The sequence below is a fragment of the Hippichthys cyanospilos genome, chromosome 16 (assembly GCF_059441005.1).
Source record: "Hippichthys cyanospilos isolate Australia breed blue-spotted pipefish chromosome 16, RoL_Hcya_1.0, whole genome shotgun sequence".
NCBI lineage: Eukaryota > Metazoa > Chordata > Actinopteri > Syngnathiformes > Syngnathidae > Hippichthys > Hippichthys cyanospilos.
The window spans coordinates 12,732,667-12,756,355 of NC_142384.1; the positions used below are offsets into that span (position 1 = coordinate 12,732,667).

At 38.7% G+C, this 23,689-nt stretch overlaps 3 protein-coding genes across 6 annotated transcripts; all 3 read right to left on the reverse strand.

Annotated features, from left to right (window-relative positions):
* Positions 1-246: 246 nt before the first annotated feature.
* Positions 247-4,306, reverse strand: ypel3 (yippee-like 3). 3 transcript variants are annotated; one of them, XM_088438121.1, is made up of 5 exons: positions 4,050-4,306; positions 2,593-2,711; positions 2,277-2,320; positions 1,482-1,590; positions 247-1,329 (listed from the first exon to the last, which is right to left on the reverse strand). In XM_088438121.1, exons 2-5 carry the CDS (start codon positions 2,707-2,709, stop codon positions 1,240-1,242), a joined length of 360 nt encoding a protein of 119 aa, XP_088294247.1. In that variant the 5' UTR covers positions 2,710-2,711; positions 4,050-4,306; the 3' UTR covers positions 247-1,239. The 3 variants fall into 3 exon arrangements, with proteins under 3 accessions (XP_088294247.1, XP_088294246.1, XP_088294248.1); XM_088438120.1 differs by having other exon boundaries at positions 3,972-4,304; XM_088438122.1 differs by lacking the exon at positions 4,050-4,306 and adding an exon at positions 3,625-3,772.
* Positions 4,307-5,602: 1,296 nt separating this feature from the next.
* On the reverse strand, positions 5,603-9,542 carry gdpd3a (glycerophosphodiester phosphodiesterase domain containing 3a). 2 transcript variants are annotated; one of them, XM_088436295.1, is made up of 11 exons: positions 9,449-9,542; positions 9,195-9,362; positions 8,954-8,996; positions 8,553-8,688; positions 8,311-8,356; positions 8,089-8,207; positions 7,613-7,702; positions 6,661-6,794; positions 6,459-6,518; positions 6,108-6,159; positions 5,603-6,018 (listed from the first exon to the last, which is right to left on the reverse strand). In XM_088436295.1, the coding sequence occupies exons 2-11, from the start codon at positions 9,331-9,333 to the stop codon at positions 5,890-5,892; spliced, it is 948 nt and encodes a 315-aa protein (XP_088292421.1). In that variant the 5' UTR covers positions 9,334-9,362; positions 9,449-9,542; the 3' UTR covers positions 5,603-5,889. The 2 variants fall into 2 exon arrangements, with proteins under 2 accessions (XP_088292421.1, XP_088292422.1); XM_088436296.1 differs by lacking the exon at positions 9,449-9,542 and having other exon boundaries at positions 8,553-8,683; positions 9,195-9,285.
* A 1,222-nt stretch (positions 9,543-10,764) lies between these two features.
* Positions 10,765-22,780, reverse strand: mapk3 (mitogen-activated protein kinase 3). Its single transcript, XM_088436294.1, has 9 exons — positions 22,223-22,780; positions 19,666-19,848; positions 18,362-18,551; positions 17,046-17,162; positions 16,858-16,972; positions 16,648-16,779; positions 16,022-16,131; positions 15,307-15,435; positions 10,765-15,028 (listed from the first exon to the last, which is right to left on the reverse strand). The coding sequence occupies exons 1-8, from the start codon at positions 22,438-22,440 to the stop codon at positions 15,316-15,318; spliced, it is 1,185 nt and encodes a 394-aa protein (XP_088292420.1). The 5' UTR covers positions 22,441-22,780; the 3' UTR covers positions 10,765-15,028; positions 15,307-15,315.
* Positions 22,781-23,689: the final 909 nt, after the last annotated feature.

Genomic DNA, 23,689 nt, shown 5'->3' on the forward strand with positions numbered 1-23,689 from the left:
TTAGATCAGACGAGCAGTAAGAGTGTGCTTAATTGTACTTTTTGAAATAGATTGACCATAGATCATCGCACATCCTGCTTTTCTACAAACGCAAGCTAGTGTTGATTCACTGAGAAGCTTCTGGGCCCCTGTCAGCAGTTTGGCCTTTTGGTGGGGTGTTCGAATCAGCCTTGTCAGCTTATAAATAAATGGATAAATTGTTAAAATTCCACGCATGCTAAAAAAGAAGAAAAGCTGTGCCATATATTACAGATGAACTGTATTTTAATGAAAGATCAGATTAAAATTATACTTTAATGAAAAAGAAGCGGACAGTAAAAATCACCATAAATAGGTACATAATTCTAAATCACACATTGCTCAAACATGATTGAGTAAATGGAGTTGCTGAGGGCCTCTCATTGTTACACTAGACACAAACACAGAGACTTGATCTCTAGAATGTCAGCAAGTAGTGGATATCTTAATTGTGCAGGTAAAACTCCATGCATACACTCCAAACACAAACTTGAAATTCAGTCCCTGCGAGGACACATTTTCTTAAAATCAAATTCAAGCATCTGACACCTCCCAGAGTCAGTTGTACAATCAACACACCCACTTAACTAAATATGTGCTCTTTGGCCTCCAAAGTTCCCCTACAGATCTGAATGAACACATACACACACGCGCACGCACGCACAACCACACAAAGATGATAGTTCAGCTTTGTTACTAATTTGACAACTTGTATGATCGACATATTCTGAACTAAAAAAAAAAAATATCACTGTCTCATTAGCTTGCATAATTGTAAACTTTAGAAGGGGAAGAAAAACAAGAATACCAGCGCAAGTTCAATATTGTTTGACCTGCACCAGCCTTGCCCCTACCTAGCGAGTCTTGCTTATTGATCACTGATCAGTGGTTCATCACACAAGCACACACCTAGAAATCCGTTAACCACACACGTGCCTGTGAGTTATTCCGCACACAAACCCTACAGTCATTCACACCTGCCCCAAGCTCAACTAGCGATTGGGATCGCATTATCAGAAACCTTGCTGTGGCTGCTGGAAAACACACCAAGAAGGGAGGAAGATAAGGCATCACATGCTATTGTGGCAAAGCCATAGAGGGTGAAAGTGTGGCACAGCGATGGCTCGAACGCGGGATGAGGAAGCTACACTGGAACCCTGCTAAGACGAGGGGATGCAACTTGGAATGAAAAAGTCACGGAGAACAACGAAGATTTCCATCTCAGTCCCAGCCGTTGTCTTTTATCATGTGGGACAGCTCGATGATGTACTTCCCTTCCTTGTACTTCTGACTCAGTTCAAAGGCTTGTTCCTATGAAAAGATGTCAGCTGTTAGGATAGGAACGCCACAGAAAATGTTTTGCAATCTCCAAATCTTTCCTCGCAACAGTTGTTTAAAATCTTTTTTTTTTCTTTCACAGACAGTGCAACTTATGTCTCGAGGACAGATGTATTGATTCTTACATATTTCCAGCCCAGGGTGGTGTGGCAGTTTTCACAGTAGATGTCAGCCACCGCATGAAGTCCCGTGAGAAGCAACCTTTCTTCTGCAGGACCACAGCCGATGTTCACCCTGAAAATCAACAAACAGATGTTCTAATTTGCTGCTTGGAAGGCATTGAAACAATGAAAATGTTTTCAGTACTCAACAAACTACATTAGGTTATTTTATTTGTAGTGCTGTCAAAAAAATTGTTAAAAGACTTGTTAAAACACTGGTGTTTTCAAGTTTAGTTGGCAAGGATCTTTGCTGCGGCTCACAACATTAGCATATTTGTTGCAACTGTTAGCTGTGGCTACGCTCAAAGCTGGGTACTTTCCATTGATCTACTTTGCATTGATAGGCTAAACCTGAGCTGCTTTTTTGGGAAGCAAGCTACTCTAACAAATTATTAACAATATTCAATTATTATTCACTCTACTTTTATCAAAGGTGCAAATGACGCTTTTTTTTTTTACATTAACCATTCATCCGAGCCTCTGTTTTACTGACCTACTAACCCAATAATAGCATGGCTAACACCCAACTTCAAGGTCCACTTGAGAGTAAATCAAATTATCTGTGTACTATCTAGGTTTGTGTCAACATGTCTGATACTGAGAAATGAAGCTCAAAGACTCAAAGATAGTAATGGAAAGAAAAAAAAAACCTAACAATTCGATCCTTAACATACACATGGAATTAGTCTGTTGAGAACACTTTTGACCACAATGATAACTAATGTAAATTAGTTTCACATCAGAAATCACAATACTCACACAGAGTTGAAGAGGTAAGCTCTGCCTTGACTTCCTTGAAAAGACTGAGCAAAAGACAAACGAGAGAAAAAGAAATAGTTCATTTTGGGATCTTCAAGATTTGGTGCCAGTCCTGTTTAACCTGAATATTTATCTCTGTTACAGTAAGGGATGTCCTCATTTCTAATTACTTTTCATTTTCACTTTAACAGGGTAAAAATCAAACTATATTTCTTGCAAGTCGTCGACAGCAGTAGCAGCAATCTCAGAATCTGTGGTGCATGAAAACACACAAGCCACGTGAAGTGATAAATACAACAAAAAGGTGGCAGCTGACCTTGGAGATTAGATCATCATGGTTGGCCAGATGGGCGCGGCAGTGCACGCAGCTGTAGCGGCGATGGCAGGAGTCCAGGTAAGCTTGGAACGTCTTGGCTTTTGTCAGCTTCACCATATCTGAGGAAGAAAAAGGTTGTCACATTATTCTTGCTCACATGGTTGTTTCTGGGAACATCTCCATGTATCAGTGATGATGTCAACGACAAAGTGACTGATGACATTAGACAAAGGAATGTTTCATTGTATAAAGCGGCGATTTCCAACCAGAGTGCTGTGACACACTTGTATGCCACAGGAAATTATACAATTCCACCTATTATTTTACAAAAATTACATGATACATGTTTTTATATTAATTACATTTTACAATACACTACATCCTTATTCATATAAAGCTTACAAAACAGCTACAGCTGTCACAAAGTGCTTTACAAAACATTTCAAAATAAAAACGCATTAACAATAATAAAACTGACATTCCTACATATGCCTTATTGCAGTTATAGATCAAAGGAAGGATTAAACATCATTATGCATCATTGTTCATTTATCTAGGCGCAATAAATGAGACAAAATGATCATTATTTTAGTAACGATATATATTTGTGACTTTTTTCTGATGTGTCATGAAAGTTTGACTCACTAAAGGTAAGGGATAAAGATAAACAGGACTTTCCTTTTTAGTTGAATTTAAGTTCTATTTTCTTGTTTTCAAAAATGACTTACACACAATTATGCTATTGTTGATTATATGTCTTTGTTCATGTATTGGAAGGCAGAACAATTGAATGCGTTTGCATTAGTTGCTTAGTAAGTCATCTTTTTTTTTGGCGGTGAGTCATGTTTCCTAAAATCTTCCTTGTTCAAAAGAAGGTCAGGAAATACTGCTATGAATCACAGTATGATCAAATTGTTTTTTTTTTTTTTTTTTACAAATGCATCTAACAAAAATCAGGCGATGCTTAATAGACCATTGCTATCTTCAGAGAGACAATATCAAGGAAAAACAATCTGAAGTTTATATAATTACATTTCTTTGTCACATTGGCTCAGTCAGAGCACGTCGTAGAGCATGGCCAAATCTGAAGTCATTCAAGCAAGAGTTATGTTCGGACATGTCTATCGTGGCATCCTCCTTTAACATAGAAAACAGTTTGCAAACCCAATCACTCTCATCGCGATCTCGACTACAAACCAACAATTTAGTCTTGCGCTATAACGCAGAATGTAAAACACAGTCCAGCATCGTGATCAGCTCGATCATCAGACGATCGGACCTAGCTTGCTTTTAGTTAGCATGTTGGCTAGCTCTGCACAGTCAAAACATTGCAGCGTTTCAAATGCGCACTGCAGCTCCTCGCGCGTTTCGCCACTTGCCTCCTGAAGTCAGGACTCCTCTTCGCTGCCTACACACGGTGGATCAACGTGACTGTCAGTTGAAAACAAAATATTTACCGATAAAACAGGACCAGCGCCAGCAGTAAAAACAAGTCGACCACGCGTTGACGTCTTGGACAATAAAGAGGATACAGACAGCTTCTGTTTATGACATGCGTCGCTGCGTGTTTTCGTAAAATGTAAGAGATTCCGAAAAATATTTCTTTGTTGAAAAAGAGGTCAATATTCGACAAAGCTGGCAATGAGTCAGGATCGTGACTGATTGCACCGCGGACGGACGAAAAATGTGGTTTGTTTATGAAAACACACTTGGGAGGGACGTAAGAAGCACATGGGAGGGCAAAACAAAAGATTTAGACCAATGGGAGTTGTGGAATAATCTTTGAGAATGTGGGTCAACCAATCGGATTGGACTTCACGTGATCTCCTGTCCGGAGCAGTCGCTTATCGTTTCCTGCTTTTGGTTTGTGAATTCGGATCCAATTTAAAATAATTTACTGTACTATATTTTTTTAGGGGCGGCGGGGGTCCTTCTATTTGTCACATATTTAATTGAATGCCACCAATTACTTTTTTTTTCCAGCAGAGCTTCCCTTTCACTAAAATTGTTATTGTACGCAATATGTACGTATACTCTAGGGACATTTAAGAGTTACACTGTGATATTGCTGTATGATGTGACCAAAAATTATTTTTGTTGTTGTGAATAAACACAAAAATTGCAGTTACTATTCAAGTGTAATTTAAACGCTAGACAAGGGTCACTTTTTATTCTTTTTTCTTTTTTTTTTAGAAAAAAAAACAACTTTTTTTCACTTTTTTTTCCATGTCCCTTTAAGGGCTCCTAGTAAAGAGAGTCATTTCTATGGTGGTGTGTATGGCTACTAGTTATATAGCAATAATGTTAGTTTATAAAGGTAGAAATTTCGATAGGCAACATTTTGTTTCTATAAATCTCTACAAACATTTCCATTTTCAAATGATCATCCATATAATAGTACTAGCAAATTGCAATGTCCTATAACTGGTGTGTTTTTTTGTTAATTTTTTTTAAATTAGTCCATGGGCCACCCTTGGGGGATAATGTTAGTGACACCTACCCTGCAGTAATGGGCACCAAAGCTTACTTCTTCAAACAAATGTGATTTGCTATGTTGCATGCTCTGTTATGTAAGCGCCCCATTGCAGATTACATTTTTCAAAGAATTATCATGCCACACTGCCAAAACTTCTGGCTCTTGATCCAAATTTCAAGGCTATTGTATTTCTACCCATGTTTGTAGCAAGTTGTGGTGTCATTCTAACTAACCCGTGAAAGCTTTGCTCTGAATTTCCCTGTTGGAGAAGACCTTTTCTCCTTGAAATCTTGACGTGACTCTGCAATGATCCATTCATATTCCATTAACCCACTTGTTCCGTTGCAAGGCACAGCTAATCAGGTCAGAAAAATACTGCCTTTGTTCTCTCTCTAGAGACTGTTTGATTAGTACCACAGCAATGTGGTCAGACTTTGACCATGCCTTGGAAATGTTTTCCCTTTTCTATGTTTACTTCTCTGTTAACATTTTTATCATGTTATCACATAGAACCATACTATTGATAATCAGATGCTGTGTACAGAGGAGAATTCATTCAAATAATGACAAAGTAATCACAGTCTTATCATGTGAATGAGTTAGATCACATTGTTGGTAAATGCTAATGTAATATCCAGCTATGTCTTGAAGATTACTGGTGGAGCTGGTGGAAATTAATCAGTCATATATAAGCGAGTAATCCTGAAATATTTCTCAGTCTTTTCTGACTTAACATGAGCTTCCTGCTTTCAGTCATGTTCAATCTTCGCGCACCCAAAAAGCTGCCGTTTATAAGTTATTGCGATCAAGACATGGAGAAGTCACTCCTCCTGAATGTTCCTGAGGAGGTAGCTTGACAGAAGTGAAGGATAGTCACTCATAACCCCCGTTGCCCCCACTTTGAATGCTGCTCTTATGTCTTCGTCTGTGTTGCACACAAACAAATGCACCTGCAAAGATGCAAAATCAAATGTTAAAAAAGTTCCCTGGAGTATTTTATGCAGCGCTATGGAATTTTACCCAATAGAGGTAGTCATACCTGAATTCCACGGGCAGCAAGATGTTGAAAGAGACTCTTTCTCATAGTTACTCTACAATCATGAAAAAATCAAAATTAACCATTTTGGCACAGAAACAATAACTCATCAGTGAAAAAAGTACTTTACAAACTTTCAGGCATTCTCACTCGCATTGAGTCAATTCACAATCTTCTGAAATATAGTAGTTCACATGAAAAACCCAAATAGTGACCAAATGAGATAACCAAAGGGTTCTTCTGCCTAAAAGTGACGTTTCAATTTATCTTTATGTTACCAAGTCTGCTTACTTTTCATATGAAAGCCTACTATTTGAAAATGAAAGCACTTTGAGAAAAGTCTCACTGTCTCACTTTTCTATTAAAGTGACGATCAGTCTGTTCCTCAAAATGTTCTTCTCAGGGATAAACGTCCTGCACACAGAGAGAAACAATTGGCTCACTTGCAATGTAAGTGAGTAATGTAACTTTACTCCTCAGAGGAGCCAGGACAAAAGTAGATGAATATGCAATTGCAAAGGTGGGTCACACGTGACATTTTGGACAAAGACACCACCTGTTGATTATGCGTGGCAAGTAGAATTGCAGTAAACTCTCCCCAAGTGGCACAAAGGGCAGTAGGCCACTGTAGAAGAGTAGAAGCATCAACACCCCTCGGTATAAAGAAAAACTGTACGGCATGGCTCCGTTCTAGGTGGAGAGACACAAAAAGATATTTAGATGCACAAATTGCAACTAATAGGAAACATTTTTTTGGCATGGCCACATAATAAACTGTATTTAAAAAAAAATCACAGATGCTGTTTTGATTAAAAAAAATACTCGCATTTTGTTGAAATAGAAGTAAGATATTTGTGTTTAAAAAGATGTACTTATTAACTTTTATAAACAGGTATAGGATAAAAAAAAAAGGATGGTAAAAGCAAGTTTGTCGAATTTATTAAATACCTGTTTTGAACACTAAATAGGTTTCCAGCATTATTACCTAAGTGCTCATACAGTGAAGAAAATTACGTTGATTGAGGGAGAGTCATACAAACTAAATGGAATAATCCACCCCTTTTTTTTTTTTAAATCCTTTTTTCCTAGTACTGCCACCTGCTGTCTACCGAAAATGACTTCACTGAGTTTTCTGCTTAATATATTTCCCAAAAACTCAATATTACTCAGAATACTGTGTTTAGACTACCAGGGGTGCATAGAGAATATTATTTGGGGAAAAAAATGTGACTTGACTTCCCTGTCTGAGTTAGCTGTTGCAGTGGCTCAAATTTTATGCTACCAAACCAAATTTACCAGTGTTGGAAAATGTTGTAAACAAATGAAAATAATGAGCATACTATTAACAGATTGCTTTTAATACAGTTCTTGTTTCGGTTCATTCAAATGTGCAGATGCGAACAGTGAGAGTAGGCTTAAATATGAAGACTTATGCTTGTAAATACAAATTTAGCTATAAACTATTTTAGCTATGTAAGGTCCTACAATGGAGATTTGGTTTCATTCACCGTTTTGCGGCACTTGTTCAATATTGTTGAGTTCACTGATGCCCAGACGGTGATCTCCTCCCTGTGGTAGCGTTTGACCAGTTCAGACACCTGCACAGACAGGTTTACAATTGAAAGGAAATATCTGACATTTTGAGCCTTTTGAGTGAGTGCACGTTTCTTATGTCGGAAAGCGGTCTGCAAAGCTCATCAGAGTTGGAATGTTAACAAAATAGTTGCTAAGGGACACTAAAGTTTATGGACCTTCACAATGAACAATTCCTTCAACAATAAATGATGTTCATATTGAATTGTGAGTTTACAAATCCATGCATGTTGAATAAATAGTCAGAATGCTAAAGTTTGTTTATAAATAATTTCCATTTTTTGGGGCATAAGATTAGTTCAGGCTAAAACAGCACATTTGTAACATTTGGTATTAAAATATATCATCTTTCAAGGATGTGTTCATGTGTGTGCATGTGCGTGTGTGTTGCCTTTTCTATCAACTGGTCGTTGTTCTCTTTAATCTCAATGCTGATTGGGATCTCTGGGAACTTTTTGAACACATCTTCCAGCAAAGTGAACTTCCTGTCAGAACCATTGCTGTAGTGACCTGGTGGACACGAGGTATTATTATTATTCGTTTACATTTAGAGTGGATTGTTTTGCTTTCCATTTGTGGTTGCGAATCATCTACTCTGATAGGAGTGCCTCACCTTTATAAAAAGTCAACTCAAGCTTCTCCTTGTATAAAGGTAAATCCTGGAAAAGCAAAAGGAAGAACCTCTAATGTGCTTAGAATACTCAAAATATGGTTCAATTTATCAGATGTATTAACATGTTTGTGGCAGATGTAGTATTCAGTATTTTAACACAGAATGAAACAAACAAACAAAAAAAACAACAAAACAATTTGGTTTTTAAAATAGAATCAAAGTCAGTGACCGTTTTCGCTCACCTGAACGCTGACTGAAGAGATGGTGATGTCATGGCCTGTCTGCCTCAAAAGATTCTCATCATGTGATACAACCACATATCCATCATGCGTCAAGTGACAATCCAATTCAAACATTTGCGTTCCTTGTGCCACTGCGCTGCAAATGTGGCACATAATCTTACTGATTGCAATACCTTATAATTTTCCAATGCGGTATCGTACTTCAAGCATTTGCATTAAAATGTTTGGACTACTTACACCATGGTTCTAATGGCAAAGGCAAAGGTCTTGTGCTAATTTATCATTTTTACACGGTCACAATGGATTTGAAATAAATATTGAAGCGCAGGCTTTCATGTAATTTTGGCGAAGTAGAAACAAGGTCTAATTATCAGTAGTTTTTGAAAATTTGTCATACTCACTGAGTGAAGGCCTCCATGGTGCTTTCTATCCGCTCGCCACATCCTGGTGAGATATTAAACCGATTATCGAAGAAGCGTCTCCATAACCCCTTTTAAAGATTGACTACTACTTTATGAGGCAGTTTTAACGACTGTTATTAATTATTGAAAAAAAAAATGTTGGCTACAGCCACTGTGCAAAAAGACCCAAGGGTTAAATTTCCATTCTATAAAGCCTTCTAGAAATCATTCACGCGCTTACCTCCTCTGTGGGAGATGTGTGTACAGAAGAAGCTCATGCATTTCCTCTTATGAAGAATGTGAGGGTTCTTCAGCAGATATAACGAAATGAGGGTGTACCCTCCCAAAGCTGGGAGGACAAAATACCAAACACCGCTCATTGCTTTTTGAAAATTTCTGCAAAAGCTCCCTTAAATTGAATAAATAGAGTGTTTGGTTGATGAAAAATGTCTGTTTTCAGAGGTAGCTGAACTAAAAAGCTAAGAAGAAGACAACCTGTTGCTCTGGCTATTTCCCCACTGAAGAAAATCTTGACAGACAGGTATTGCTGTCGGCGCTTCACATTTGTCGCTGCGCAATCTGGCCTCGTCTCAGCTCGCTGCAAAGACACCTGGAAGTAGTGGAACTATAAAAACGAGTTAATGAAGCACTAGTGCTGACCCATTGCTCACCTTTACTTTGACAGCCTCTCCCAAGTCTGGGACAGGACATTTTCTCTCTTTTACAAGGCGGTTTTGAGCAGAGCATGTTACACCTTTGTTTTGTTTCTTCGCAATCAAAACAGGACAATGTCCACTATTGTGGCAAGCACCACTACATAAACTTTCACTGTTTACTTTTCATCCAACCTGAAAGATGAGGTTATTTAATTTCCGTAATGAACATGATAAGGTATGTACCATAAATGGTATTATATGGCTTACATTAGAACCGAGTTCATACATTTCAGTGAATTTGTTGCGCGCCGAGGGTATGCTAGGCAGAAATTCTACATAACTTGAGTCAGCAGAGTGCAGTGCAGGACTGTCAAGTAAACATTAAACCAGAAAACTAGAATGTGACCCAACATTAACTGGCAATCAAAACCCACTGAAGGATAGTGAGCTTGGGTTTCATTTGCATTGAGCAACCTAATTAACGCAAAAGAATACAAGACTAGCATTTACCCACGTAACAGCTCTGGACGTTGGCTAAAACGGGTAAATCCTAGCCTTTTTGCATAATTGTGACATAGACAACCAAGCAACAATGAACATACTGTATAATTAATCAAATTAATTCCTAAAATGGTGACCGCAGTGTTATTTTATTCGCAGGCAAGGGAAAGACTGACATAAAGGGCGGCGGCGTGCCGCGACGTGTTGCAAAGGACGGAAAAGTGGTGCAGCTGGAAAAACAAGTTGGCATAAAGCACAGGTGTTCAAATTAAAGGCTTGGGATCAGATCTGGCCCGACACATCATTTTATGTGGTAGAGGAAAGCAAATTTTCATAATCTTTGCAATCATTTTTTCATGTCTTTTCAAATTAACTTAAATTTCAACTATTTTCCTTGACATTTGTTTTAAAAACTTGTAACCCATCAATTTGTTCTGTACATGTGATATAATAGGATGGGATGATTAAACATTTGTTTTTTTTGTTTGTACCCCTGACTAATTGACTTCTAATACCAAATTATGTTAAAATTGTAGTGGAGTTAGTTCACAAAGTTTTCTGGCACCATATTTTTTTAATTGGATGATTAAGTAATGATCTCAAATCAGAATGACATAGAATAAGATAAAGGATAAACAGGAAGAAAAAAACAGCAACAGTATCAGGAAATTTTTATTCAATTATATGTAATATAATTTGTTGCTTTGTTAATCATTTAATTAATATCCATACAATATACATACTACAACCCTTAACTCATATCTCTTTGACAATCAACAAATAACTCATTTAAAAATAACTCCTTATAAAGAACTCGGAGTGAAAAAAAAATGAAGAAAAAAACCCATAGACTCAAAAGACTGTCAATAATAATCACGCCCAAAAGAAAAAAATAGCAACAAATAAAAACATCCTAATGATTTTTTAAGCGATACAACTTGAACTCCCTTTTTAAGTAAAAAAAAAAAAAAAAAAAAATACAATTCACCAGTTTACCAATGGTAATAAGAACAACCAATTAAAAATGATATCTGGAACCAGGCCGCCTGACAGATGGGCCATTAGGATCATCAATACTGTGTGAATGTGTATGACATGTTCAAGTGCAACATTTCACAGACACACACAGATACATTTCTCAGTCAAAATGTGTGTATGTGTATGTGATTGCAAACCCTTGTCCTCTTGGTCGGAAACCATGGCGACCTAATCTGATGTCACGACAGAGAAAAAGCAAGCAGAGTTGATGTGCTGATGGATATTCAAATGAAACAACCGTTATCTTTGAAAGACCCACTTTGCATTGTATGAAAAAAAAAAAAAATACAGTCCGAAATGAACAATTAGGAATGGCGTCCAAGCCAACACGCAAAGAAAACAAAAATCTTGGCTGAATGATATTGTAGACACACGCACACACTTGACAGAAATCAGACAGAGCATCACACTTAAAGCTAAATGAGCATGATCAAACATAGAGGGAAAGACTGAGGACCAAAACAAAAAAGTGCAAATGTGCTGATTGGGTCACGTGATTGGTCGAAAAAGTTGGCGGATGGCAAAAGCGAAGTCGTGGCTGGAGAGAAGTGCACGCAGGGAGCGAGGGACGGAGGCAGCCCTTTTGAGTTCAAGCGTGGCAAGAGTTGGGAAGGCGAATTTATCAATGGATTTCACCACATGTGCACAAAAAAAGCCTCACACCCATTGTGGGGACAGTCATAGTGCTGGCTATGGCTTCTGAGAGAACAGCGACGCTTTGGACGACATTTTAAAAACGGCGGCGCAAAAGCCAGCAGGCGGTTCAGGGATAAACAAACGGGCAAACACCGGAGAAAATGGGTGCATAAAAGAAAACAAAAAAGGAACGCACGCAACTACTAAAGATAGGAGGCTAGGCCGAGGGCATTGTGGGGATTTAAATCACATGCTGTTTCCTCAACAGTCACAAGAGGGCGCCTCTTGTGAAAAAAAAAAAAAGTCCAACGACATCTACCTTACACATACATACACACTCACACATTTACTGAGGAGGCAAAAATGATTCAAACCTGAAAATACTTCCTGACTTCCACTCATTCATTAGAGCCCATTTGTAGATATTTTGTTTCCACTTGGCTCCCTTTGACAGTTCAGCGTAAACGTCAAAACAGCGCAGTAAAATGGCACAATCCTGACATGCTCCAGAATAGATAACTCACATAAAGTTAGGGATATGGGACTTGGAAATTTAAGCAAATATCAGGTAAAACCTTAAGTCTATATCCTTAAAACCATATCTCAATTTGACCTCTAAAAGTTGTAATTACATATCCAATAATTCATTTCTGAGATGTGTTTCCATTTTTTTTTGTTTTTTCTTTCAATCTCTGTGGTAATTTAATAATACAATCTCAATCTCCGGATGTCAAAATGTGAACGACATGTTACCGAGGACTTTATATAAGGTTATAGTGCGTTTTAGGTTCAACCTGAAAGCTCCAAATCCCTAAATTTAAGTAGTGTAAACTCCATTGTAGCAGAGTTGAGGAATTATATAGATAAACCAGCCGAATGAGGCGGCGATATCATGCAGTAACAGGATGCCACCATAGCTCCTTGGTTTTAGTATTGAGCGGAGGAAGGGAAATGAGTGCATCTCACTGGTGTCTCATGTCTGTACAGTGGTAGTATTTGTGCTTTTACTGGTCACACAACCTCTAATACAGAATATGAACCAGGTAGTTGCACATTGCAGAATGCATCCAAGCGTATTCTGGAGGATTGTGGGACTGACTCCATTGAGCACACCTTAGTGTGCATGACTTGTTGAAAATAGAGGGCGAGTTCAATCCGTCTGCCCTTTGTCTATGCCGTAGCTCAAGAAATGTTGAAATGGTTCAAAAACATAAAACATGGTCGCTTCCCGCACTAGTTCTTTGAGTCTCTCATCCACTTTGGTTAATTTCAGGAATGCATGCATTCATATGAACATCATTTAGAAAAAGAAGGAAAAAAAAAACGGTAAACCTGCAAACATGCCCGTGAAAACATTTGCCGGGAAGTCAAATGACTTGCGCAAATGAATCAGAGAACATATTTTCACAAAATCAGGCTTATGTCTCTGAAAGTGAGATAATGATATAGTCGAATTCTACACAGAATGATATATTTATAACATTAAAATGATATATAATAAATGTGAATGTTGCGAAGTTGAAATCCCTAGTTTAGATCAAATGCGGTTACATTTTAGGACATACACCTTTCAAATGTCCATAGCAGCCAGTACCTTAGGAAAATGATATTAACCAGAAACTATGAGGAAGCTTTGAAGACGATAAACTCCAATAGCAAATAAGGACATGATCTGAGATTTGAACACTTTAAAATTGAGTCAGTTTAACAAATTTTAGTCAGTTTGTTTTGATTTTTTTTCCTCAACGTAATAAGTAATACATCAAAATTAAAGGTGTCGTTCCAAATATGTGCTGCTTGGGGCAGGAAGAGTGGCTTTCCAATGACAATCTGTATTATCTTTTCATCTTCATATTTGATTTACATTTCATTGCAAATAAGCGGGCATAAAAGTGGAAATTTGCTTAACGATGTCGTAGATTGATTTGTCTGACGTGCATGCATGAAGTGTCATCAGTAACTAATGCAGCATTGCGTGAATGACGACATCGAGGAACGATAAAAAAAATTACATTATTCAAATTACATAATTAGAGTACATGATTACACTAAAAGCATTTTGAAACTTTTACACGTAATCCCAACTCGCTATTCTCTAAACTGGTGGGAGGGGCATGCTCTTGTGAACAAAACATGGCGCCATACAACTTGCTTTAATGCATAGATGAAAGCAATACATTAAAAACGGAAATAGACTTGTTAAAGAAAGAGAACCTGGAACTAACCATTAATTACGTTTAGATTATTCGCTAATGTTCGGAATTGATGACCTGCCATAAAATAAGGAAGAGCATGCATGTTGCATAAATGTACATCGTACGTGCGTCTGGCCTTACTGTCCCGCTGGTAGGGTCATATGACAGCGTTTTTTTACTTTCATTAGTCTCTTTGTCCATTGATATATAAATCATTTGTCAAATGAAGTTCGAGACGAGGAACTGGAGTTATTTGGGGGCAGCTTCACAGAGAAGAGCGGGCTAGCGAGTCGGGGGAAAAAAAAACAACTCCTGAGCTATGATTTTCATACACTTTGATTACAATTTTAACTTTTTGGCTGCTGGGAAATTAAAGTAGAGACCTTAAAGCAGGTTGTCTGTCAAAACCCCAAAATGGACACCTGTATCCAAAATGAGCATTTTCGTCAAAAACTCAAAACTAATCTCTGTGACATTTGCCTGATTTTGTGAAAACACATCCAATATAAATACAAGTAAGCTTCATTTCAGTATGAATAAAAGCTGTGACAAGCCCACATATTTTTGTATGTAATGTACATAAACCCACACAAAAAGCATCCCCATTCTTTAACCCTCAATTGTAAGTTCTAATGTATGTAGCAAGACAGAATAATGGTGTCGGTTAATAAGGAATAGTACTTTATATGAGAAGTAAGAGAGCAGGAAAAACAATGAAGAGCAAGAAGAGGAGAGATCGATCGGGTAATGTTAGGTGATCATGATGGAGAGGAGTTGGACGAACCAAGACATGGAAAACACAAGAATGTCTTTAAAGAAGCGGGGATGGTAAAAAGCAGAGAGACACAATGGCCCCACCTAACCGCACAAATCAAAGTTAAACACTTAGCTTTCTTGCAGTGGAAATGAAAAGTAGCCAATGTTTTTTTTTTGTTTTTTTTTTTATCTTTTCCTTGGATTTTTAAAGATGCATTTTCTTGTGTTTAAGCATGTCAGCAGGGGGATCTTCAGGTTCCAGGCCCGTGGTTGGCATTGACACTTTTTTTAGACTAAAGGAGGAAAAGAGGAAAAAGAAAGAAAACAGCCAAATTACTTTTAAGAACGCTTTCAAATGTATGGACCTTCTATTCAGGCCAACATCCCATTTGAGGGTGCAGTATTTCACCCCAAGTTGAGATTTTTCAAACGCTACAATTGCGAGAGCGCGACAAAGACAATTTTACAGGGTGGCAGTAACCACACCTCTAAAAAACCTTGCTCCCCAGTTGCCGCCCTTATAATTTACAATGAATCTATGAATATTAAATGGACCTCTGTTGGGACTTACCCGTGTGTCTCAGGAGCCCTGGTAAGTTTCCTGGAAGCGAGACGTCTCCTCAAATATGAGTTCCTTCAGCTTCTCCTTAGGAAGGTCATCCAACTCCATGGTGAAAGTGAAGGGCTCTTCAGCCACCGGCTAAAAGCATTTACACACAAAAGTAGATTCCGTCAAATAAAAGTACGAAGACATGCTACATGATGAGGTCTTAACTGGTTTGGGGAGCTTGGTTTCAATCAAGAACAATAACACAAGCGCCACACAACAATGAATCTTTTATTTTTGATAGGCTTATAATATTAAATCGGTGTGGTGAAGTGCTGCCGTTTGTTTCGATTTACATAACCTGCTGCGATGTGATTACGGATAATTAACCGTTCTCAAGGTGGTACAGCAGGATTCCCGCTAACAACAACCAAAAAAAAAAAAAACGCAGACAAGAAACGAATTACATTCATAGACAAACCAAAGCGCACGCCTTGAAACTGACTTGAGACAAATGCTTACAGTCATCAGAAGGACAATAACAAATCAGGATGAGCCTTGTCTTCTATGTTCTATTCTAAGTGAGAAATTGCCTTAAAACTAGTAACCACAAACATTTGAACATTTTCTTTCTTTTTGATAACTTTTACTCATCTGTAATACAGGAAAATGTCAGACTAAAAAGAACATTTTTTTTAAATTGAAACCAAACAATAAAAAAAACTTTTTGTGAGCAAACCTCATCGGTGGGGTCGTAGTACTGTTCCAGATAAGGATGAGCCAGTGCCTCCTCAACACTGATACGCTTGTTGGGGTTAAAGGTCAACATGCGGCCCAGCAGGTCCAAAGCTGCATTAGATATAGAATAAAATGTAAAACCAAAAAACAGGACCGCCACTTCAGGGCTTTAAACATTTTGCAATAAAACATAAAAGCCATGGAGATTGATGTTCTTTTAGTACAATACAGGGAGTGTTCTCCTTTACAAAATCACTTTTGTTTGTTTTAGGGATTAGAGATAAAATACATCTGAAGAAACCTTATAAAGTGTGGAGTGGCAGCCACACACACAAAAAAAAAACCCTCAAGATTTTCTGTCACTTTTATTAATATGGTAGATCTGAGATTTCTGTATTTCTAAGTGACTAATGGGATCTTAAAGACATATTTAAGACATCAATCAGTCGTGATTAATAACAGCTAAGAAAATAATTATTGGAATCATTTTCCAGACTTTGATGTTACTCCAAAAACAAATAGGGGTCTGCTTTTTAATGGTTTCTGCCAGAATTACATGAGAATAAAGTATTTTAAGGTCTCCATCATGAACTTGGTGTAGTCCTTGAAAGACTCACGATACTCTACCTTTTGAGTCGCCCCTGCAGAAAAGCTTCTCCCAAGGAACTTTGGGTTTTTCGGGCAGAGACTGCAGATAGTTTCGGGCTTTCATGTTAATGATGCAGTTCAGATCTTCCTGAGATGGAGAGCCAAGGACACCTAAATGGAAGAGTTACCGGGGACATTTTAAAATGGCTGCTTGAGGCATTTTGTGTCTATACAAGGATGAGAGCTGACCCAGAATATGGTTAAGCTGATCCAGGTAATGTTTCCCAGGAAAGATGGGCTTGTTTGATAACATCTCAGCCAGAATGCAGCCCACTGACCAGATGTCAATGGACTTAGAGTAGCCCTAAGGCACACACATAGTCGACAAGTTGACAATCTACTCATCCACAGACAAGCACAGACACATGCACACCAACCTTTGAGTTGAGCATGATCTCTGGAGCTCTGTACCAGCGCGTGGCCACATACTCGGTCAGGAATCCTGTGTGGTCGTGCTCAGGGTCAGCAATTCGTGCCAGGCCAAAGTCACAAATCTTAGGGGCAAAATTTTTCATCAGTCTTTGATTCAATACAAAGTACACTTCAAATCCAACACCGACTAATTTCTAGATTTTTATTTCTGCATTCACTGGTTGTGTGTTTAAATATTGCAAGAGAGGGAAAACATATCTAAAAAGACTAATACAATTGCATCAAGCAAATGTAACGATAGCTATTTGTGCAAATGAACTCCACGTATTTTTTGCGCATGACTAAAATGCATCTGAAAGCCACTACAACAGGTGCCGCTTTTGTTCTTCTCCCCACATGATCGGCTAATCCCAGGCTCCAAGTTTGACTAATGAGAGCTCACAAGTGTGCTGGAAAGCAGCACAACAGACATAGGGAAACCCAACAGTTTGCAAGGGCTGCATATGTCGATTTTAAACAACGTAGTGAAGGAACCTTAAGATAGACCTGATTTAGGCAAAGTACAGCTCAAGGTCCACATCCGGCCCAGTGGTCCTAATGTTAGCATTAATGGAAGAAAGAGGACCAACACGATTTGGATTTATTATACTGTACATCAATAGTCTCCTATATTGTTTTGCATCGGGTGTTTTATAAGTCATTATTGTATCATTATATATCACTAAAATATTACAATACTTACCACTTATCTATTCATACATATTTAGTAGTCCTGACTAGGAACAGTTAATATCAAGTGGTGGTTGTACAAAATGAAGTAATCATTTTTAAGTATAAGTCTGTCTGTCTTATAATTTTGTTTGAAACGTGCATTTCCTTATTATAATAAAATACATACTATACCTAAACACATAGCAGTTGGACAGGACAATATATATGCTTTTTCTAAATACAGTACATTAAAAAAAAACATTGAAACATTTCTTGAGGTTAGCATGCGGCTTGGCATTTCTCATGGGCACTCACCACTGTACTAGATTTTGAGTAATTCATTTCTTGAAAGTATTATTTCCTGGAAATAAAAACCCTACTTTGTCACAGTTCTTAGTGTGAATATTTACTTGTAGTCAATACTTTTTATCCCAAAATACAAGAAAACCTCTTATTAAGTTGACCATGAAGTAGAAATAAACTCGCCTCGCTATCAAACATGCGCATCCTTTTTCTGTTTTTTATAATGGTTATCTGATCGCAAACAGTTACATAACAGGATGCGGATGTGTAGCGAATGTACACTTGTGCAGGGCAAGCGGGGGCTGACCTTGAGGTCGCAAGTGGTGTTGATGAGCAGGTTGGAGGGCTTGAGGTCCCGGTGCAACACGTTGGCAGAGTGAATGTACTTGAGTCCTCGCAGGATCTGGTAGAGGAAATAGCAGACGTGGTCATTGCTCAGTTTCTGGCTCTTGAGCAGCTTGTACAGGTCTGTTTCCATCAGCGTCTGCACGATGTAACTGGAGGTGCGCTCGAGTCAAAGAGCATAGCAGAGTCGTATAGTGTAAACATACATTATGTCCTGCTCCGTCAAAGTGATTCTAGTGTCATGCTGATCAATACAAGTGCGGGTGCAAGTATACATTTGGAAAAAAATCAATCAATAACTTTCGATTCATTCCTGCCACAAAGAGTAAAGGCCAAGAAGCATAACTTGTAGTACAGTATTTATGAACTCGCGTATCTCGGCCTGTAAAGTCTTATCTGTCTTCTGTCAAAAGTCTAAACTCGGATTTGATGCATTTGACATTCCTTTCCCTTTTGCAGCGGTGTTGCATGTGGTGGCAAAAAAGTCCTACTGTTGCACAGCAGCACAATATTGTGAAATATGAACCAGAAAATGTTGAATTCATCCAAATCCAAACTCTAAGGTGGTTAAATGTTTTAAACTAATAGGAATGCTAGTCAACGTACCTTAAATATTTTGAGACAACCTTTATACGGATAGCACTCATTCGGCCATTTTTCAGCAATAACAAGTGAATATTTTGTCATTGATTAATTTGATAGGTATTTTTCATACATTAAAAACACAATTTCCTCTTGCTGCTGACGGAAAATGACATGGCTTTTCTGTTTTCTGGGTTTGTGTCGGGTGACATTCACAAGCTGAACGGTGATTGCTGTTACCTGAATTCTGACCACATGTGATGCCATTTTTAGTCGACGGCAAGGGGCAAGGTGTGCATTTAAAGGCATCAAGCATGAGAAACAATTTAAGTCTCCATTGGAGTAATTGGATCTCAGGAGGAGTAGCTAGGTGCTTTTCCACTAGCTCATGGGGATCTTTATAGAAATAAAATACATTATAAACAAAAAATAATTCTATACTGCTGAAAAATGGTCAAATGTACTGTCCTGTAGCTGTATGCGCAAAGAATGAGAGCTATCATTTTTAGAAATGTACTGTGGTGGTTGTTTTCCATTTAAAAGGTCTTTTTATGCTTTGCAGATGAGCAGTATCATTAATAACTGTTTTGGAAATAACAGGATGTCTGAGTAACCGATTAGAAAGTGACTAAATTGTGCATGTGGCCAGTAAGACGATGATAAGTGCTTGAAAGGAAAGGATACACATCTCTCATATTGTCAATGTGGCGAGCCCTTAAAATGTCATTGATCCCGATGATATTCTCATGGTTGAAACGCAGCAGGATCTTGATCTCCCTCAGTGTACGCTGGCAGTACGTCTGGTGCTCAAAAGGGCTGATTTTCTTGATGGCCACGCGCTGGTTTGTCATGTGGTCCAGGGCAGAGCTGGATGTGGAGCAGAGTGGCACAAATCAGGGCTCATGTTACATACTGCAGGATTTACACACTATGCCAGGAACACAGTTGATGAAATGGCATTGCAGAAGTCTGATCTGCAGAGATGAGTATATGACACATCACTTTGCTGTAGAACAACCGGAAGTGTAGGCTACACCTACACTATTTGGAGTAGGTGTACGAGTGAAGATATGACCAGGTAGAACTCGTGAAGGGCACACACAAATGCATCTTATTAAAAGAAAAAAAAAAAAAACCCAAACACATTCCACTGTTTTGGCAACCGTGACCTAAAAGCTGACCTAAGGAGTAATCTTGCTCCATGCACCTGATGTGGAAAAATTCTTGACATTTTTTCCAAGCACACAGGAACATAAAAAAAAAATGCAAGATCGCTGTAACAGACAAGAGCGCCAGAATGTGCATGAGAATTCTGAGAAAACACAGTGCAAAATTTCACACATCATCTGGAGTCGGGTGATGCCTCAAATGAGAACATAAATGGAAGCCAAGCACTGGACAGTTATTTGCAAAAATAACACTGGTGCAATCTAATTGGAGAAGGCAGTAAAGTATAGGCAGAGAAAGCATTTCAAAGCGAACTAACAGTTTACCCTGATTTGGCTTTTCTTATTTGAAGAGTACTGTACTCGTGTTACACTTGATTTGGGGCAAAAAATGTTTTCCTCAGCATGATATCATCAGTAGCCAATAAATTCAAAAATGAAATTTATTTGGGTTTTCTTAAATGTCCTCCTATTTTCTATAGTGACACAGGAAGTAAAAACAGAAACAAAATACTGAACCATTAATATTAAAAATGATTTGTTATTATGCATAGGTTGATGCATCAGGTATCTGTACTTGAGTATTTTTGTTTTTGGATGAGCCATTTAGTTTTATGTTCTACATTTGGAAACAGGTATCTGACCTTGGTTAAAATTTTGATTGAGTGATTGATTGACTGACATCTTGGGGACTTTAACCTGGAGGGGGGGCAGACTGAGGTGATATACTGTATTCCCCTCTATAGGCGTTTTTAAGCAATTAGTTCAGCTTCAAGAATGACTCGCGGCAAATGGGTTGTCCTGAGCCACATTAAAAACCTCAAGTTTCTGATGCTGAAAATTGACCAAGCGGTGTTTTATCAGTTGTTATTATATGTGACTTTGGCTTTTGTGATAGTCTGTTCACATTAGCAAAACAATGGAAACATATTTGGATCATGGGTGCAGTATTTTTTCTTGGTCTCACTATAGGTAGTTGGGCTGAACAATTAATCAAATTAAAATCAACATTGTACTATAGTAACATTTAAATTTTTCTTTTGGTCAATTTATGTTTTACGTTACACATGTTTTATTTATTATTATTTTGTAATCTTAAAGAGTAAAAGTCGAAACGCTTAACACCATCTGATGACTTGTTTTTTCATAACTTTGCTGTTATTCAAGTATGTATTGTATGAATGTGTGTATATATGACGGTAAATACATATTCATGTTTACTTTTGCACTTTAAGTTTGTACGTTTTTAGTTTTACTAACATAAACAAGCAGAATCAGCACTTCTACCAGAGTGTTGTTTACACAACTATTTGCAAGTGTGAGCACTTTCTCCACTTCACTCGTGAGATCCGTCATTCAGCGTGCCGAGAATATCCACGGCAGCAGCAAAATCGCAAGATCGCGATGACACAAACCAAAACAGAAGTCAATGTCGTCACAATCCTGCTCGGGGGTGCCAAATGCCCCCCCACGTAACTTGTGGCCATGTTCGCAGCTCAGCAATGACTTGCCACTGCCATCACAGCAGTGAGTTGGCAGTGATCTCGTATTGTGCGCAACAGGTTTGCTCAACGTGCCCACACAAGGCTGCAGATCACCAGCAGCGATAACAGGAGACGGGAGGCCTCGGTGCGAGTCGCAAATCCACTTTGCATCCCCTGCAAAACCGTTTTCTGCACAGGCGATTATTTTTAGCAATCGGTCTTTATGCGGTAACCCACGGGATTGTGGTGTCAACTGCATACGATCGGTGACGAACTTGAGACTGCAGCTCAATTCTACTGGTGAAAAAAAGCAATGCACGGAGTCGGACAGCCAACTGCGCCCTGCGCCAAGCTTCTCTATAGCGTTTCCTGTAAAGCTCATAGCCACGCCTGTAGCTAGTTTTGCTAACCTGCTAACCACAAAACGAGCAGATTTGTATCAAGCGACGTCCTGGCGCTTGACACCGGGCGACGTGCGCATGCAAACACGGCCGCAGTTCAGCGGGTTCCACTCTCTGAGCATAACAACAAACAACTGTCCGATAGCGGGGGAAAACAACTGGCAGTCTTTATTTAACAAGTACTACTCACCACACCATTCCGTAAGCCCCCTCCCCGATGTAAGACAGGTTGGTGTAGCGGGGACCCACGTCAAATATCTGGCCCTTGACTGACTCGGACGCGGGTTTCTGTCCCGCAGCCCCCGGCGCTCCATCATGCGCAACAGTGCCAGCCGCCCCGGCAGCATTGGCGCTGTTGGAGGCTGAAGCTGCGGCCCCGACCGCTGCGGTGCTGCTCGAATCCGCCATTCTTCCTCTCCAAGCCGCGCCTGCCTGTGCCTGCTCTGTCAGGGAGTTTTCACCGAGGGACCAGCGTCGCACTCGGCAAGCTTTGACGACTCAAGTCGAGGCTTTCGCAGACTGAAACGTTTGCCGTAAGGAGCAAAGAGAAGCGGGGCCTCTCTCTCGATACTACCTGGAGTGTATGTAAACGGATTGCGTGAGTTCGCGAGCTCGGATTTGGTCTGAGCACTGAGCGTAAATGCGCGTGCTGAGCTACGGCGATGCAGTTGCGTTAGATTTTTGAGCCGCGTGTACTCAACCGAGCGGAGTTATAGCCAATAACTAGCTCTTTAAGGAAGCACCGCCCGTCTGGCTTTTCAGTGGATATGAAACAAGCAAAACATACGCCACTGACTAGCGCAGCTTTGGGTGGGCGTGGCCAGCGATGTTGCTGAGTTGTTCCACGGAAATACGTTTATAAAATTGACAAATTAGTTGGAAAAACAATTACATCACAAATAAGTATTCGCGTGGATTAGATAGATAGATAGATAGATAGATAGATAGATAGATAGATAGATAGATAGATAGATAGATAGATAGATAGATAGATAGATAGATAGATAGATAGATAGATAGATAGATAGATAGATAGATAGAGTGTTTGACTGTCTCACGATTCGATTCAATACCAATTTTTACCAATTCGATTCAGAATTATTTTTTATTCATAATGATTTTCGATTTAAATGATTTGATTCAAATAAGAAATGACTGCTGCCTCAATCTATTTAGACATGCAAATAATTACCATACTACAACAGACTGCTTTGCAAGACAGAATAACAAAGAGAGACAAAGTGTCATTTTATTTTATTTTTTTACATGTATTAATTTTGATTAGTAAGGAACATGCCATTTCACACAAAACAGCACGTGGACAACTTTTACTCTTTGAAGCTAGCAATAAACTGTATACTTTTATGGTATAAAATAAAATAAAAAGTGCATTTGTATCTTACTAAAGTAAAAGAAAATACATTTTTCATTTCAAAATACATTTTTCATTGCAGTACCAAAATATTATGTGAAAAATTGTTGCTCAAATTGAAAACATTAATGTTTATCAGGACATTTATGACAAACAAGATATAAAAATAAACTTTTCCAAGTGAGCAGCTACGGAAATTGAGAGTACGGGAAAAGCATCAAACGTGTGCCATCTTGTTCATCTGTGTAACTGCGAGCAAGTCAGGAGCATTATCAGTCACAATAA

Coding starts and splice junctions, on each gene's coding strand:
- ypel3 (XM_088438121.1), bottom strand. CDS start 2,709: ATGGTGAAGCTGACAAAAGCCAAGACGTTCCAAGCTTACCTGGACTCC. Junction 1,591..2,276: donor GCTTACCTCTTCAACTCTGT/GTGAGTATTGTG, acceptor GTTGATTTTCAG/GGTGAACATCGGCTGTGGTC. Junction 1,330..1,481: donor CCACCCTGGGCTGGAAATAT/GTAAGAATCAAT, acceptor ATCTTTTCATAG/GAACAAGCCTTTGAACTGAG.
- gdpd3a (XM_088436295.1), bottom strand. CDS start 9,333: ATGAGCGGTGTTTGGTATTTTGTCCTCCCAGCTTTGGGAGGGTACACC. Junction 8,997..9,194: donor ACACATCTCCCACAGAGGAG/GTAAGCGCGTGA, acceptor ATATCTCACCAG/GATGTGGCGAGCGGATAGAA. Junction 7,703..8,088: donor ACGACCAGTTGATAGAAAAG/GCAACACACACG, acceptor CTGTCTGTGCAG/GTGTCTGAACTGGTCAAACG.
- mapk3 (XM_088436294.1), bottom strand. CDS start 22,440: ATGGCGGATTCGAGCAGCACCGCAGCGGTCGGGGCCGCAGCTTCAGCC. Junction 19,849..22,222: donor GGGGCTTACGGAATGGTGTG/GTGAGTAGTACT, acceptor CTCCACATCCAG/CTCTGCCCTGGACCACATGA. Junction 15,436..16,021: donor ACTACGACCCCACCGATGAG/GTTTGCTCACAA, acceptor AAATGCTTTTAG/CCGGTGGCTGAAGAGCCCTT.